General features: G+C 38.2%; 1 protein-coding gene across 1 annotated transcript; it reads right to left on the reverse strand.

The window, feature by feature from the left end:
* Window positions 1-226: 226 nt before the first annotated feature.
* LOC127020338 (lysosomal amino acid transporter 1 homolog) lies at window positions 227-14,268 on the reverse strand. Its single transcript, XM_050902851.1, is given in 8 exon segments — window positions 227-1,210; window positions 7,246-7,431; window positions 8,410-8,505; window positions 9,410-9,534; window positions 11,326-11,416; window positions 12,551-12,680; window positions 13,930-14,222; window positions 14,224-14,268. Coding segments are annotated over 8 exon segments (1,068 nt in total). The 3' UTR covers window positions 227-1,108.
* Window positions 14,269-17,760: the final 3,492 nt, after the last annotated feature.

The raw sequence follows: 17,760 nt of genomic DNA on the forward strand, positions 1-17,760 counted from the left end.
AAGAAGTTTATTATTTCTCAGTTTTTATTATTTAAAAAGAAAAGTTAAATCGTGTCCCTTTAACAGTTACCTGAAATTGAAGGGACGGAGCTTCATGGTAAGCCCACAAATGTATAAAACGCTCATATTGACCTCTTTAAAAAACCGCCCTTTTGTTCACAAACTTATTTATTGAAGAGTGAATCATTATACATATATTCAATGAAATATTAACACGAAGTTTATTCTTTGAGATAATTTTATTAAAGTTTTCTTCAAACGTAACACACTATTGCAAAAAAATCCGCAATTGCAAGGTACAGTCTCCTTAGCTTCTAATTCTTTTTTCTCTGTGGTACTTATCTAAACCAGAAGCTTGCAAAGAAAATGCATGTTGTACAAAACCACGCATAGATGGGGTACCTGATGATATACAGTAATTATAATCCTTGGAACACCCAGGTATTGATGTATAACCACTTTAACTCTTAAAAATAAAAGGCAGAGGATACTCTGCAATGAGCTGTACATGAGGCTCCCACCAACTTACACCAGGATTCTGCTTTTGCATCCGTAACGGATCCTCTGTACTGAAGTTACCTAATTATAGGATGTTTTTGCATACAAAATTGAGTATGAATAAAAAAGGCCAAATCTTATCATACAATGCAACTGGACTGAGCAGTCTGTAACTCCAGGTTGGGTTCAAGGCACAGGGGTAATCTCATCCCTTGTTTTTAAACCTGCCACGCTACTGTTAACTAGATGTACGGGTTCATCTAAAAATAAATAGTCATCCCACGACATGCGCTGTATCAGGATGTCAAATAAATATTTCTACAGCATCTACTGCTGTGACTCCATAGCACGCTTTGGGGAGAAACAGCTAAAATCGGGGGAGGGAGGAAATCAGGAAAAAAAATGGTATCTACCCTGAAACAACACAGTAAATATTAAATATTTTATTATTGGCATGTCATTTGCAAATAAGTAAGGACAAATTAATGACAAAATAAATAATAAAAAATAAGTAACAAATTTGGTCCCTAAGCAACTGCAATCTTAACTGTTTGTCAAAGTCATCCGAGAGCAAAATCCAATGACACCAGGAGCCGAATCCAGCCCCACGCTAGGCAGTCTCCTCGTTCTCCAGCAACGGTTCCACTTCCAGTGCTACTAAACCAGATTGTCTTTCCTTGTGCTGACGATACAGGATGAATTGCAGAGTCACCTGTTATTTTTGGGTAAGGAAGTAATTAACTAGGATAGAGGTAGCATTTGCAGTACTTGCTTTCAATTAAAACCAAAATAAGCTGTACAGAATAAAAGCAGCCATCCATTTAGTTCTGGCACAGACTCTGAATACCACAGTCCGCAGAGGAAAGCTTAAAACTTGCTGTATCTAATTCATGTACTGTAGTGCAAGTATTATCCATTTATTTAATCCCAACTGTGGAATTCTCCACATTAGCATATAACCTTTTTCAAATCCTACTTAACGCTCATTGTCAGTACTTCTTTATGGCAAAAAGTTTAATCATATTTTACTTGCAACACTAGAAAAGGGAACACACAGAAACATTCCAACTCAAAACTTCAGATCCCCTTGCGTATATGGCTCAAATACACATGAAAATATCCTTTACTACCTCATCCTCGTGCTTGCAGGGGTCCCAAGTGTGAAATTCATTAGGAGCAGAATAGGAACAAGGTTCATCTAGGAACAACGTGGAATCAAACATATTGCCCTGTACTACTCCAGCCTCAGCAGTCTAAATACCGCGGGCTGGGCTGAGGGTGGATGCTGGTGAGGAGGGGAAGTTATTCAAAACTTTTCTTAGCAATAGATCAGAAAACAAAATTCTCATTTCCTGCAAAATTCTAGGCGGATCTTTGCTATTTACAGGCACTGACAGGCAGATAACACTATGACTCAATATTTAATGCTGTTTTCAACACAGAATTGTGCAATTAGACATAATTATTTCTATTGTAAAATAGATGATGGGAAATACTGCTAATCTAAAAAGAATTTAAAAGTATGTACTTGTCCTTTTTCTTGATGGTTCCAGCTCTCAAACAAAATTTTTGACATTGAGCATAGATAGCCTTTAAATAAAAAAAAAAATCCAGAGTGTGCATCTAGAACAGACAGGAGAGATTTCTTACTCTTCAGAATTCTTGCTAGATAGTTGAGGAGTTTTACACTTGAGTACTGAACTTGATACAAACCACTCTGTTTTCTGGTAAGAGATACCATTTTAAGATATAAAGATATTGTACAAACCTATCCAGCTATGCCTTTCCCTGAAGTATTCTTTTCCAAGAAACATGCATAGCATCTTACAGAATAGAGGTTTCCTAGTCACAGCAAATCGATACAGAAACGACGTGAAGTGCAAAGCAGCGGGTACCAGGAGCCTGTCTTCACAAAGGCAAACCACCACCAGCCTGCAAAGCGGCAATACTCTCCGTACGGCAGGGTTTATGGCTCCTACTTTCTCCGCTCACTTTGGGTACTTTTCTTTTTTTTTTTCTTTTTCTAAAAGATGGAGTGATTTCAGCAGCAGACTATGCTAAACCCAGCATTACTTGCTATCCAACTTTGACGAAGAAAGTTTTAAGGAGGACATTAGATGGGTGGAAGCAGGTACAGTAAATGAGGTCAAGTAAGGAGCCTCCAACGTAAGGATCTGCATGAAAGCAAGTTTAAAGGGACATGGCGCAGAAACAAGTGGCCATTTGTACACCTGGGTACCTTGTACAAAGTCCAATGTATGCTCATGTAAGTTCAGGTTTCACAGAGCCTGGATCACCCCTAGTGTTAGAAGTAAAATCCCATTTCAAAAATGAAATAGTTTCTCTAGGAGGAAATCTGACATATAGAATTCTACCAGGAACACTTTAGATCAGTTAAAATAACTTGGCTGGTAGACAATGGTTGTGAGAAGTTTGAGGCTAATGTATGTAATTATTTATAAAAATAAGGAGAGGGGAAAAAAAAAAAAAAAGCTTTCTGGGAGGCCTGGATGAATGGAGAGGAAATTCTCTACATCCTAGGCAGAGCCCCAAGAATTATCCCACCTTCCCAAAGCTTTCCAGCATCCCACCTCTGAGGCCCCCCAACTAAAGACTAGACAGGATTTCCTTCAGAGACAGCAGGTCAGCACTCCTTTTTTAGTCTTTCTATAGTATATGTGGGGAATGCTTTCTTCTTAGAGCTTAGCAAATTAGTTTTATAGCATATATAGCTACCACTTAAATTTCCTGCCTTTTTCTTTATTATAGGCCTTACTGTACTTGCAGCTGAGCACCTCCCCGAGTCTTAATAGTTGCACTGGTGGAAAAAGACAATGTGAACTGGGAATCAGATTTGCTGAAGTCATACTGTGGGCTTGGGACAAGCCTGGGCTGTAGCACTGTGCATTATCACTCTTAGCCACCAAGCTGGCAACAGCAACAGAGCTTTCAAGGACAAATAAATTATAAACACAAGTTATGTGGAGCTTATCAAACACTATTTCCAGAATATGTTTTTGTAGCGTATGTACTCAGCTGCTCATATTTTTTAAATAAATGCTAAACTGCCAAGACTACTTAATGTAGAAACTAACCTGCTGATCAAGTCTGACTTTCTGGGGGAGATTTTAAGACCTAAGCATGAAGATAGGCCAAAGTGGAGGGGATAACCAAACTGACTTCTCAGAGTAAAGTTTATGACAGCCACTGAGCTAGTATATCAAATTTGTTTCATTAAATTAAACAATTTAATGACAATTCAAAAAACAAAATAGTTTTGAGACAAAAGCAGGCATTTACAGGAGTGCAGAGAAGTTCTAGGTTTGGCTGGGAAACTCTCCTGGCTGAATTATCAGGTCAGACTTGTATTCTTTGCACAGTGTAATTAAATTACAAAGCGTGATGTTTTGTAGAAGTGTATAATGGATTCCAAGTGGTTGCCCTGCAAATCACAAAAGATGCAAGAGAAGAGTCTGTGTACAACAGCTTGGCTCTTGCTGAATATACTTTGGCTATCTAGTAACAACCTGGCTACACTTAATGAAAAGAAGTACATGTGGCAGATTTGAACACAGTTCTCTGACAATAGGGTGATGTCGAATTAAAAAAAAAAAACAACCCCAAGGCAAAAATCTTGGTAAAGGGCTTTGTCTGAACTAAACACAAAGCAGAGTTGTTTGGTTTTGGTGGGAGCAGGGGAGGAAGGAAGCAGGGTGAAAGAGGGTGGCAGACTTGCAGAAAAGGATGAAGTTTTCTGGAAAAACTTGCACTAGATTCAGTCTCTTAGAAACTTAGTGATGGCTGCTGCTACCAGTCTAAGGGCAGAACTGCTCATCAACTGATTTAGTATTTTGAAATATGTAGTACTGCATCCTTGCGTACAAGTGAAACATTAAGTAATCACGCACATAAAATAAAGCTCTAATAGGCCCACCATGGAGCCCTACGGTAGGCAAACCAGGACTAAGTGTCTCTGACTGACAAGGCGCCCTATCAGGCCCGTCTAAACCCTGAGCTCCGTGGTTTCTTGAGAAACTCCAACCACCTTCCACTGCAAAGCGGCAGTTAGAAGGAAACAGTTACTGGAAAAGAAAATCATGTCCAATTTATAATTCAAACGTGTAATGCTATGAAACTCCTCTTAAAATAAAAAGGAGGACAATTCATACTTTACAGACAATTGGACACCTCCATTATTTATCGAAAATAACCGGCTTATTGTGCAACCAAATAACTTTAACTGTAGACACCAAGGAAACAGGATGACCGTGTTATCCTGTTAAACTGAGCTGAAACAACTCCAGTGTAATCCTGCACTAAGTAATGCTGGAGCGGCTGTTCCAGCTATGATCAGGAGCCCATTTGTTTCTAAAAATAGTCAATGCCAGCCGTGTCAGATGGAAGCAAAAGAATACTGCAGCAGACACAGAGTAAGTGAACTCTTAATCCTGGCTTGGACCTTGAGAAATGAGAGTTTGTTTTCCACCTAATGAAACTCTGGACACTATCAGGAATAAAGTCTACTAGAATTAGGCCATTTCTGCAACTACTCCTCAAAACAGAGACTGTCTGTTACACAAATGATCAATTATGAAACACCCCCCTCTTAGAAATTATGACTTTTTGGTTTAATTCCTCTGTTTTCCAAAACCCAGGTGATCCTGTTCTTCGTTTTCTGGTCTGACATGACGTATCAGTTTGTTAGATTTTTTATTTTCTTGGTTGGCAAGAGACAGTAATGAAGCTCTCTTCTTAAAAGCATTGACTTCCTTACCTTCAGGGCTTCTCAAAGCAGGAGGTCTGCTTTTGTTTTCTCTTGATTACAAATACTTCATACATTTTCAACTAACACTATATACTTGACTAGATTCCTATAAGCTCCCCAACCTGATTTGGAAGCATCTGTTTTCAATATAATTTGAACTGGAGGACTATTAGCAAGATTGGATTCAGACTCCAATCAAGACAGAACCCAGAAATGAATGTCATGTGCACACTGGCACTGCAATCCTGGGGCAGGGCTCAGAGACAGGGGGAGGTTTGTGGCCAATATAAAAGTTCCTTTTCAGAGTACATCATAGAAAGGCATCTGCAAATACGCACATAACGTACTGTAAGGGTCATCAAGATCAAGTTCTAGGGTTTTTTGGGTAAATAAATACTGGCTGGTTTATGTTTCCAGCTGGGGGGCTGGGGGCGGAAGAAAGAGTCACTATTTCGTTCATGGAACAAAAGGCCTGAGCGCTCAAACCAGCCACATGGCTAGCAACCCTGAACCCCTACCGTCTGCTCATGCAAAAGAAACTGCGTTGTCTCATAAAAGACAAAACTACAATTTATTTCAAAACGGGCCATGAACCACAGCTTAGTCTCACCACTGTAGTGGAGTATTGCGTTCCCACGATGCAGAATGTTTTACTAAACTGCCCACTTAAATCGCCATGGCTGGAGAGGCAAAGAGCACAGATGGCTATTCTGAATGACAGTATAATTTAACAGTCCATCCAGAGGCCAGGGTCGGCTGTCCCATCGCTAGTCTAATTGGAGTGGCTTATGAAATTACTTTAATCAGAAAGACAAGACTGCTGCCTGGGAATCATAACTTCTGGAACTGTTCCAGGTAAATCTGGTAAAGAACTTCCTTTTAATATGGAACGGATTAACACAATATGCTTCAGCACGGTCCTGAAATCACTCGTCATTTTATCCTGTTTTATAGTTTGAGTTCGTGGAGCTAAGTACCAAGACACAAACCTAAAATTCTTACTTCAGGAAAAATCAGAAAATCTCCTCTTTATACTCTTTTAAGTGAAAACACAAGCTATAGTAACAAGACAGGTGACTATAAACCTATGGTGGACAGTAAGACCAAGTACCACCACATTACCATGCACTAGGCTTTTAAAGCAGCAGTACAATATTACTCTAAACATTTTGCTTTTAATTTCTTGATCACAGAGTGCTGACGCTCAATCTAGAAAGAGCACAAGTAACAATAACTGATATACCGTGGGCAACATATGTATGTCCCCTGAATATAAGACTAAAAAATTACAGTGTTTTAAGTTTGCTCAGGACTTTCAAGAAATCGGCATACTAACCTAGATAACTGTGTAGTTGGTTAGCCCTTAGCATGACTCAATGAGCATAGCTGCTGGTTTTCAGAGGCACTCAGTGTCTCAATGCATCTGATTTTGCCCCAAATTATGCAGTTAAGGGTAGCTGCAGCATTTCTTTGCTAAGTGCTATTTTCTGAAACTAAGTTTGCCAAAACCTCATTGTTTGTCTCTGACGTTAATGCAATCTCGCAATAACACTTACAATTTAACCGAATTCTCAAAGCTATAATTCTATATTTGCATTTAAAAACAAGCAGGTTTGGGTTTGTTTTGGTTTGTTTGTTTGTTTGGGGTTTTTTTGGTTTTTTACATTTATCAGATAGCAAACCTAAGAAAAACAGCACAATCTGCACCCCCCCCCCCCGCCCAACTTTTAGTATACTACATATTGGCTACAAGATATAAATTAACCTGTGCAGTGTAGCTTTAATGTAGGTACTTTCTATAAACGTATTATTATCAAGAAATAGTATTATAAAAAGCATACAAATTATTGTTCAGAAAGATTTTATGATCAGGTTAGAATCATAGAAAAAATTTCGATTAAAAAAAAAAATCCACTTAATTTCTGATCTACTTATTAACAAGCCTATCCTGAGAAACTCCAGCTGTAACAGGAAAAGGATACAAAAATGTCTAGAAACAAAACTCCAAAGCTCCCAATGAGCCACGGAAGATGGTGTAAAAAGTAGAGGGCCCGGGAGGATTCAGCAGCTGGCATCTTTAAAACAAGGCTCATTCCATAGGTACAGTTTCCCATCATGGCTAATGCAAACAGCAGGTAAGAGGTGCCTTCTGTTGATCTTCTTTGGAACTAAATACAAGGAAGTTTTTACAAATACAAAGAAATGTTAAAACATGTATCACAGTAGCCACTTATAGATAATTTTGGCATTTTGTACTATAACACATCCAAAGACTTTCAGTCACTATTGTCCATCTCTTCCTGGGCTCTGAATCCTCCAACCTTATTACTTTCAGCATGTATCACTGAAAACTACAGAAATTGTTACAGTTCTTAGAAGCAGCTCCAGTTAATGCCATTTTTATGTAAGTGCAAAACAGCAAGGATAATCTGCTTCCAAATGATATTTAGTTCTTAAGAAATCTGTTGTTCTATCAGTCTGTTTAGTAGACCTTTTTGAAAATACTGTGGTATTCCAGCTGTGAAGGAAAAGGTAGAGGGGGAATATGAATAGGCTTGGAAATGAACTAATCGTTTCCATGATCAATTAAAATGCCTGTATACAATTGACAATGTAAAACCTTCTGGTCTTTTGTTGCGTTTAGTTTTGTTGGGTTTTTTTAAATATACTGATAGTGAAGAGGCTGTGAATAAAAAAAACTCATCAGTAATGGCACCTCTGTGAAAAGGGGCTAAAATTCCAAACTAATTTTCCTGTAATTCTAACTTTTGATCCCATGGTTGTTTTCTTAAGGTAGAACAGTTTGGAGAAAGAAAAGGGGAGATATCACTTGCTCATGACAACAATCACACAAAGCATGTTTCTGCTCATATCTGATAAATCCAACTGTAAATACTTCAATTCCTTGTCCCCTGCCAATCAATACTCTTCCATCAATCAAAGACCACTGTTTTCCTAAAATTCTCACCATCCTCCTCTGAATGGGAAAAAAACCCCATTTTTTTTCTTTACCAATTTTAGACAGTCACAAAAGCAAAGCAGGCTTTCGAGTTCAAGAGGGCTCACTTGTGTGTGAGAATCCAACATCTAAAGCAACAGAGTATTTTGTAAAATATACAAGTATACTTAGCCAAAAACCTACTTACGTTTTTATACAGCTGAGGAAATCTACTTCCCAAGTAAAACACACAGGATATATAGCCACAAATGAAGCCTGACATTTCAATCATATCAAGAGAGTTCTGAAAAAGAAAGGTACATATATTTTGGCAAGAATGTTTTCAGGCATTTCAGAGGATTAAACTGAGAGTCCACTGACTGATTTTCTGGACAGAACTCCTTTCAAAGCAGTTCAGCGCTGCTCTTCAAATGACCAAAGAGGGCTAGAAAGGGTTTAATCTTTATCTTACAACAATGCACACTGCTGCGTCATAGCCACAACCGAGATCAAAACTAGTGCCGGGCTTCAGGATATGACACTAATATCAATCCAGTCCTCCTGCTAAAAAAGCCTGGGCACAATAATTCAAACCAAAACTAAGAACTGTAGCTAGGGCCACTAAAAAAATGAATCATCCTGTCTGGAGAAAGCAAAATACTCATTTTTCACAGTTTAAGAGTTGTTAGTTTTCTCACGCTAGCTGTGTTTTGAAAATAAGATGCTTCCCTGCTGGGCAATGTTGCTGGATTACAATTATTTTACTGGCATTAGTATGAAGGCCATCAAATTGCTAGAATAGCCTGTGAACTCTCCTGCTGAAATGACAGCAGCAGCAGGTACAATTGTAATTTTCCACTTTTATTGATTTCACTTGTGCCTGTGTAGTCTCTACATGGATGTCTACAGTATCCAGCACAAGCAGAAACACAACACGTATACATGTTATTTTGCAGAGCAGCACATCCTAATGACCCAAGGGACAGAATAAGCCCGAAACACAGGAAGCTGCTAAAAGAAGCAATTTTATAACTTCTTTATTTTGGGATGTATGGTCCATAGTTAGAACATCCACATAGTGCCACATTTATGATTTCTAAATCATTGTTAAAAACATCATCCAAATTTCTTTAAAGCTCAGAGTACACAATCTTTTCAAGACACTTTTGGGTGGGACTTTTTTGGAATGGAAGCAGGTAAGAACTTACATTACTTCTTTCGATTACTGTACTCTGGTCTCGGTTTCTTAGTAACAGCTGACAGAGTAAAACACCACACAGTGCTATACACACCATGATCCAGGTTATACAGAAAGTCTTCAGGCTTTGGCTGCCTAGAATGACATACAAACAAATTAGCTGAAAAATAACATCTGCTGTTGATTTGAGGTTACTTTCTGTTTGCAATATAAGTATGTAAATTTAAAGGTACAATTTCATGTATCTTTTTCTTGGCAGCAATGTAAGTCCACCTCTTTCTTCTGGGCTCTGTGCCCACCCCTGCTCACTATCATAGTTGTGCTGTGTCTTTGTGCAACAACTGAGGGTAGCAGTGCAGGAACAGGAGGGGAACTCCTAAAACGGGCATTGCTACTGAGAGAAAATTTTCATACTCAGCTTATCTCTTATATTAACTCCTAATAGTTTACTATTAAATAACAGCTGAAAAACAGAAAACTGCTAAGTAGAATAGAATGTAACAGTTTCTTTCAACATATCTCGATTAAAAACTGCACAGGCAAGGATATTTGAAATTTAAATTAACGACAATATGTTTAAGATAAAGACGTAATCTAAGTGCTGTGCTGGACCAGTCTCTACGTCCATGGTTAGCTAGGTATCAAGCCTTACCGAGACCCACATATTCAAAGACACAGACTCCATATAGCAAGTCTCCATAGACACCTACAAGACAACTTGAAAATGGCAGACAATCCTACAGAACTCTGGAGCCACGGTATCTTCTGTATCTGTAAGATGCCGGTAAAGTCCTGCAGCCACTGTTACCAGTGGAACAAGCTGCTGTATGGCATTAGTAAGCCTGCCCTAAAGACCTGTAGTCTAAATAACACGGGCTTAGTAGTGCTGTTGCACAGGGTGCACTTTGAGATGCAAAACTGAGCAACTTGTCTAGGGTAACTGCTCCAGAACTGGGTACTGAAAAGTCCTCTTTTGCGGCTTTGATCACAGTACCATTCCTCCATCTCCAGCTATGCAAACCATTGAGCTGAAACAGGCACTGGCAGTTAAAATGTACAAAAGCCTGTGTTTGTTTTCAAGAGTAGGCAGCAGGAAGGAAATATCTTCAGCACTGACCTATCTCCAGGTTTATTATCAGTTCCATATTGAATGAATCTGCTTTATCCCTATTTAGTCTGCTGGGCAGGCATCTGTTTTACTTCAGCTTTTTGTTACCTCTGCTGTACCATGGATTTTCTTTGATACTTTCTTTTTTTTTTTTTTAGATTGATGAGTTAATGTTTTTGATTTGATACAATGTGAACAGAGCTTTCTGTCTTCCATTTCAGTCAAAACAGTAGTCCGTTGGTAGGCTGAATACTACAACTACTGCCAGGATTTTATGAAGCACAACTCAAGTAATTTCATTCCCCTTGAATATGTTTTTTAACTATATGTATTGAAACAGAACACATGAAGATGTCAAGATATTTTATGCTATAAGCAAATAAAGTCCGGTTTCAATCAACGTGGAGGAAACTAACTGAACCACACAAAGAAATAATGCTTGCTTTCAACTTATACATATATTTAGATGGCTGTAAGTAGGTAGTAAAACCATGGAGTAAGTTAAAATATGGAACTAGATTCCAGAAAACTATTGCTTTTTTTACGTCTATATAAACTGAAACTACTACATGGAAAATATTTACAGATATTATGTGGGTAAGAAAAGAGAAAGGCAGAAAGGAAGAGAAGAGAAAGGGTAGGATTTTCACAAGAGCCTGAGAAAACTGGAAGCAATAGGCCTAACAACTTCAACCAGAATTTGTGCACTCTATTTTTTGATCCCTCTGAAAAAAAAAATTATTTAAACGCTGTAGAAAATATCAAAGTAAAGAGTGTGCTACTTTACAAAGAACATTTTAATTGTTGAAAAACCTTACATTTTGTCATCTTCTGATTCTTGAGCTTATAGTAGACAAATTGTGAAATCATAATTATATCCATGTTAACATAAAAAATGGCAGTGACAGTCTGAAAGAGAAGACACATTTGCTTGTTCAGTATACAAATGATTATTAACTTATCTGCCTGGAAATTTTGCTTCATAATCATAATGTGAATGACAAAATACCAAAGCACTGCCAAAAAAAAAAGAAAAAAAAAAAAAGGCGTTTCCAGTACAAAACAAGTTAGACCACTGCAGATGAATGCAGTGTAAACCTTATGCAACAGGGACTTGCTGACACAATCACAATATTTGGTCATTTTCCAGGATGCATAGCACAAATTCCTACCTGGGCAGACTGATAAATCCTTCCTGCCCAGAAGCTTAAGTCTGCTCCACCTAGCTTCCCAGCACTTCGGAAGCTACTAATCTTACGCAGCGCCTCTGATCTCAATAAGACAAAGCCGACATTCTCTCCTCCCTTTTCATAATGGGGAGATGGAATGGTTAGCGCCACACTAAGTTGTAAAAGAGAAGACAACTCTGTCCACCCTTGGGCCGATCTCCAGCTTGTGAAAACTTCTGCAAGTGGCTGATACATATCTCTTTCTCTTTTAATTAAGAGTCAAAAAATAAAAACCGCAGATAAGAAAGTTTCAGATGCAATTAATGTATTGCTGAAAACGACTGCTCCTTTCAGAGAAACCTTCCCCTTAATGAAGAAAACGTGTTTTCAAATTAGTCAGACATTAGCAGCTTTGAACTAGTATTTCCCTGTTAATAAAGTTTTCTTAAAAAAAAAAAAAAAAAAAAAGAGGCAAGAGGAAGTTTAAAGAGTAGCTGCCCCAAAACCGCTCGATCTATTACAAGCTAAACAACACAACCTCCTTCCAGCCCCTTCCAGCCCTATTTGCTCTGCAAGCTTACTTTGAAGCTGAAGCTCAAATGAAAATTCCCCACTTCATTCATCATTGAGTAACACCCAGTAAGTCTCTTTGAATGTTAATTACAAGTGTGAAAAGGTTCCTATAACACATAACAGTATCAATGCAAATATTTGGGAAATTATGACTTATTTTATAGATGGTAGATCAGTGAACAGAATACAAAACTATTTTCTTTCCCAGTATGTACTTCGCTGTGCAATACTAAGTTATCCTAGAGTTTAAAGAGACAGTTTCAAAAGGATAAATCAAAAAGTAGGAATATTGACAGATTACCTGAATTGGCAGTTGATTTGTTAAATAGCAGCCTACGAAATTTGTAAGATCTCCAGCTATCCAACACAGCAGAAAGCCCAAAGACAGTGCTTGATCCACTCTTCCATTCTGACAGGCAACGTAAATTTGACTGGCACAAATTCCAGAAGTAATTGTAAAATATTGTAAGCAAAAAATGTTTAATAATCTCAGAAGTACATTTTTCAAAATCAGAATAAAGATTAAAACTCTAGCCACAAGAGACCTATCACAGCAATACTCCACTTACCTTTTGAAGAACAACTCTGTATCACTATAGCTCACCATGTCTTACTCTAACATAACAAAAGACTCAAATCACAACCTCATTACTGCTTGCATGTGCTCCTTTTTTGTGGCCTGCACTGAAATACCATTTTCTGGTCACCAGAACTATGCCGTAAAGCATTTTATATTTATCTGCTGTAAATATCAGCCTTTAAAATAGTGAAGTAAGAAAAACACTGTTATTTAACATAGAAGGGCTAAGAATAAACAACGCTGCTAAAAGAGTTGACAACTACACTTATGCCTCTAAATTGGAGAGCTATTATTTAGATTCACAATGGGGACTATGAAGCAATCCCAAACGTGAGTCCATTAGACATATCTTGATGAATTCCATGCTCACTAACATGACAGTTTTAATGTAAAGCCCCCTTTCAACTAATATTTCAACTGATATTTCTGAAGCTCAACAGCTTACTAAGAGCAGTTTTACTGTGCTTGATTTCCATAGCCCTTTTACTAGTTCAGTAAATTATATCCCCCTTATGAGGACAGACTTTGGAGTCAATCCCATTTTGTTTCAGGCATTTTCACCTGCTGGGAGCATTTCTACTTTTTCTTTGTCATCTCCTACCTACATATTTGAAACCCGAACCCAGTGCCAGCGACCGAACAGCGACTGATTTAGCACTACCGAAGTGCTAACTCATGTGCCACTTCTGACCTTTTCCCAATCCAAATTTCATTGGCAGAAGCCAGCACAACAGTATTGGCAACATAGCATGTGGTTTAAATAAACACTGAGCCAGCTTCTGCTGCAAGTGTGCCTGTGCGTGCACACACATCTCAGGGTGGAGAAGATAAGAGAGAAGAGGTGATTTATTCTCATTTGCTCTAAGTGGCAGAGATTAGTGTCAAGTCAGTACAACAGAACAGTACATCAAGCTCATTTGTCAACCACCAAATATTTTTGCAAACATGAACAACATGCTTCTCTGGCATATTATATCTGTATTATGCAGATAGAGAAACATATCCAAGATAAAAAAAAAAAAAAAGACAGCTTTTGAAAAAGGCTTCAGGCAAGATTACTCATGTTTGAATCTGAGGACTGCTTAAGACTTTAAACTTACGGTAGCGCAGCAAACAGAAAACAGACAATGGAAATCAGTCCTACGACAACGCTCCAATACTCCCACGCATTCTCGACACATTCTTCTAGGAGATGCCAAATCCATGGTGTTCCATTTATGCACAATCTCCTATTCTCTATTGGGGAGATATTGAAAGCATGTGTATACAGCTGAGAAGCCATCATTCCTGGACTGAGATTCAATTTCAGAAGTTTATTTCTGCCTCCATTTTTACCCCATGCAAATCCGCAAATCCGTTTACCAATGCTGAATATCCTCTGTGAAGAGACCTCCTGCATCCAGACGGATGCTTGATATCACAGTTATTTCCAATCTCATAAACGAACCTGCCAAATTCAAAGAAATAAATATAGCCCGTGTGAATAAGACATTAACCGTACAATGCTTGCTTATATTTATTGCTTACAGAAGAGAAGTTGGACTTCCAAGAAAGAAAACTACTTTGTGATCCATCACATTCATTAGCTCTTGACAAATATGCAACACTCCAGATTTATATCACTATAGCATTTTAGTCTGAGGTTATGTTAGACTGAGACTGCCAGTTACACTGAGGTGCCAGCAATCTGCTACAGGGTAAACCAAGCAATTCATTTGCACTTAAGACCAAAACTCTTGATTTTCATGTTCAACATTATGCCGATAAAGTAACAGTACTTTCTTCAGTGGTACTAGCCCAGATTCCGAACACTCTACTCACACTTACAAAACATAATGCTGCTTTCTACGCAACTAATTTCAGGATAACGTTATGAAAAAGAAGTCACTTACGACTCAGATTCCAGACGAGCTCTAAGGTCTACTTGAACCTAGCTAGCCCATCAGACTAATTAGTGATTCAACATAATGTCAAACAGTTTGTGTTATTTAATACTCCAGAGGAAAGACGGAAAGCATAAGAAACTTGCAGAAGGCAAATGTAGGGTATTCCCACCCCTAAAATCCCCAGAATGAAACACAATAGTACAATACAGCTTAAAGTTTGAAGCAAGGGAGGGCTGGGTTTGACGTTTAAAGATACTTTCTTGTACCCAATTATAATAATTCTGGATATTTTTTGTTCCTGCTGAAATATCCATCCTCTTTGAAATTTTAATATTTACTTAGAAGGCTACCCACTATAAAATTGAAGAAAATTTTAACAAAAATGCAGAATTATCTATTGCTATTCCTCGAAACTTCCTGCTGAGAAAAACCAGCTGAAATTATCATCAGAATGAGTAGGATATAAGTCCTCTGAAGGTTAATAATTCCTCATACAGAGGAGTCTAAAATCAACTAGCTATTAAGGAAAAAAGCCAGAGCAAATGCACTGTTTAAAAAAACCCCAACAAAATAAGTACTATACCAGTAGGGTCACCTGTTTAGTATTTAAAGCCAGACGTAGAACCAGTAACAAGAAAGATGGTGAAAATTTTTAAGACCATTTGGAACATCTCAGATGCACAGCGAATTCAGGAAACAGGAAGAACTAATACTGAGGTATAAGAGCATCCCTCTAGAAGCGAATAAAGTTATGCAGCATCTCACAGACACCAGTCCCCAAAGGCCTGATGTTCACGGCTGGGATTTTTGATGTTCTTCACTCCACACACATGGGGACAGGGCTTGGAAGGGCTGACAGTATACCCATTCTGCAGCGTAACAGGTTGGAGCCACCCTCATTATGCATCAAACTACTCTCAAATCTTGATAAAGTTTCACAAAGTTTGTTTTCTTAGAGGATCATTCACTGTAAAGTTAGGACTCACTTTGCTAGTCATTGAGAAACCTGCTTTTTCTTTTCATGAGACTTCAGGTATCTGCAGCGTTAAATGCTGGAACAAGTTTTCTGCAGAAACTGGCTGCCTCTCAAGAGAACCGTCATCATTGGACCTAAACCAATAAAACGATAAAAAAACACAGGTATTCATACACTGAGAATTCACCTTAGCCTATGAGACATATTCAGCTTATTCAGCTTATACTGGTGAAGTTATTATACTGGCGAAGTTATTAGACTTTGAAGCCATCTTTGGAAACAATTTTTAAAGCTAAAAAGTTGCGAGTAAAGTTTCAAGTAAGCTTTCCCATTCTGGTACTCCGCAGCTGAGCAGGGTTTTACCACCCACTAAAAAGGGAGAAACATCAAAGCACACGTACTACTTAGGAGGCAGGTTTTAGGCATGAACTTTCAACCATTCATAAATATTGTAACAAAAACCTTATACATTTTCTTAAGCTTCATCCCAAAATGCCCATTTCAAGGTAAGTAAAATATGTCAGATGTAAAAAAAAAAAAGATTGAACATGGTATTTTAAAACCATGTCTGAAAATTTGGGTTTAACATGGTATTTAAAACCATGTCTGAATATCGTAACTGCAGTTGGACTCATGCATGCAAAAGTTCTCTCATAAGGTCAAGGACTATGTGGCAGCAAGTCTAAACAAGGCAATTCAGACTCAACCACCTGATCTTATGCTATACCCTGCTCCAAAACCCTGCAGCTATTACGGAAAACCAAACGGTTTAAAAAGCGGTAGGAATTAGACAGGCCACTTACACTTCCCAGATGACTGAAGACGTGAGCTTTGGCCTCCTGCCACACAACGCTCTTAACACATTGAAAGCATGTGAATATTCTTGGGTTGTTATTACTCAACTTTTAGGCAGCAGAATAATGTTCACATTGCCGGTCCTTGTGACCGCATTTTTAATCTTACAATAGTTGCTATTTTTCTCAAATCCCCAGCAAAATACTCTGTCCCAGTAAGAGCCCGATCACCCAAACCAGCAATTCCACCAGCGGCTAGAACAACGGGATGCCGTCAACTAAACGTATCGGCCACAAAACCTGAACTCCTCCCGCCGTTGATGGGAAGGCAAAAGGCAATGGTGTCAGTGTTCGATCTTCAGTTATTTTCACACCTGGACTGGGTGTTCCATATCAGGATGTACCCTTCACCGAATAAGCTATGTCTTCTGACACTGAAGTATTTCATAACTACACTTTCAGTTGAAAAGAATAATGGTGTTTGAGGTAGACCAATACAGATGGTTCCCTCCCCCAATATGTACAGTCTTGCATAGAGATTTCATTTTTTCCTTTAAATAAAAAAAAAAAATTACATTTTACATTTAAAAATTTACATTTAAAAAAAACCTTTCACTTTTGTTGCATTAAATGCTTTCCACCTGAAAAGAGGATAAGACGACTGCCATGACATTTCTTTCCTTCCCATAGTATTTAAGTTGCCAATGATGAGAAAAGAAAATAATATTAAAAGGTGATTTATGTTCCTATAACAATTCCTGCCTGTAACCTCATATTCTTTCTTAGATTACTGCCCAAATACTAGTTACTACCATTTGTAAAAGTTACAGTAAAGGTATTATTTTCACAGAACAGCTACCTTCGAACTTTGACATCATACCTTTCTGAAAAGCTTTAGTGTTTGTCTAGCTAGAAATAAAACCGTTATGGTGTAAGATATTTAGTAATAAGGAATTAGTAGCTTGAGAATCCTGTCTGGACACTCTTTTTCTTATTTTAATACCTTATTCTGGAGTAAAAATGTGCAAACAGAAATAGTCAATGGTTTAAAAGTGAAATCCACTTCATTAAGAATAGCTTCACCATGCAGACGAGGAAAAGCAAGCTTTCCCTGGAACCTGGGAGACTTGCCACAGATTCTCTGCCTTTCCAGCTGCCAAGCTGCCATGAACATCCATGCATTCTGGCTGCTGCGTGTTCCTGGATGTCAAATAACGAGACATTGCTAGGAATGTGTAAAGATGTCAGATACGTGTGTTTGGCAGATTTGCAAGT

Source organism: Gymnogyps californianus, chromosome 10, assembly GCF_018139145.2.
Source record: "Gymnogyps californianus isolate 813 chromosome 10, ASM1813914v2, whole genome shotgun sequence".
Lineage (NCBI taxonomy): Eukaryota > Metazoa > Chordata > Aves > Accipitriformes > Cathartidae > Gymnogyps > Gymnogyps californianus.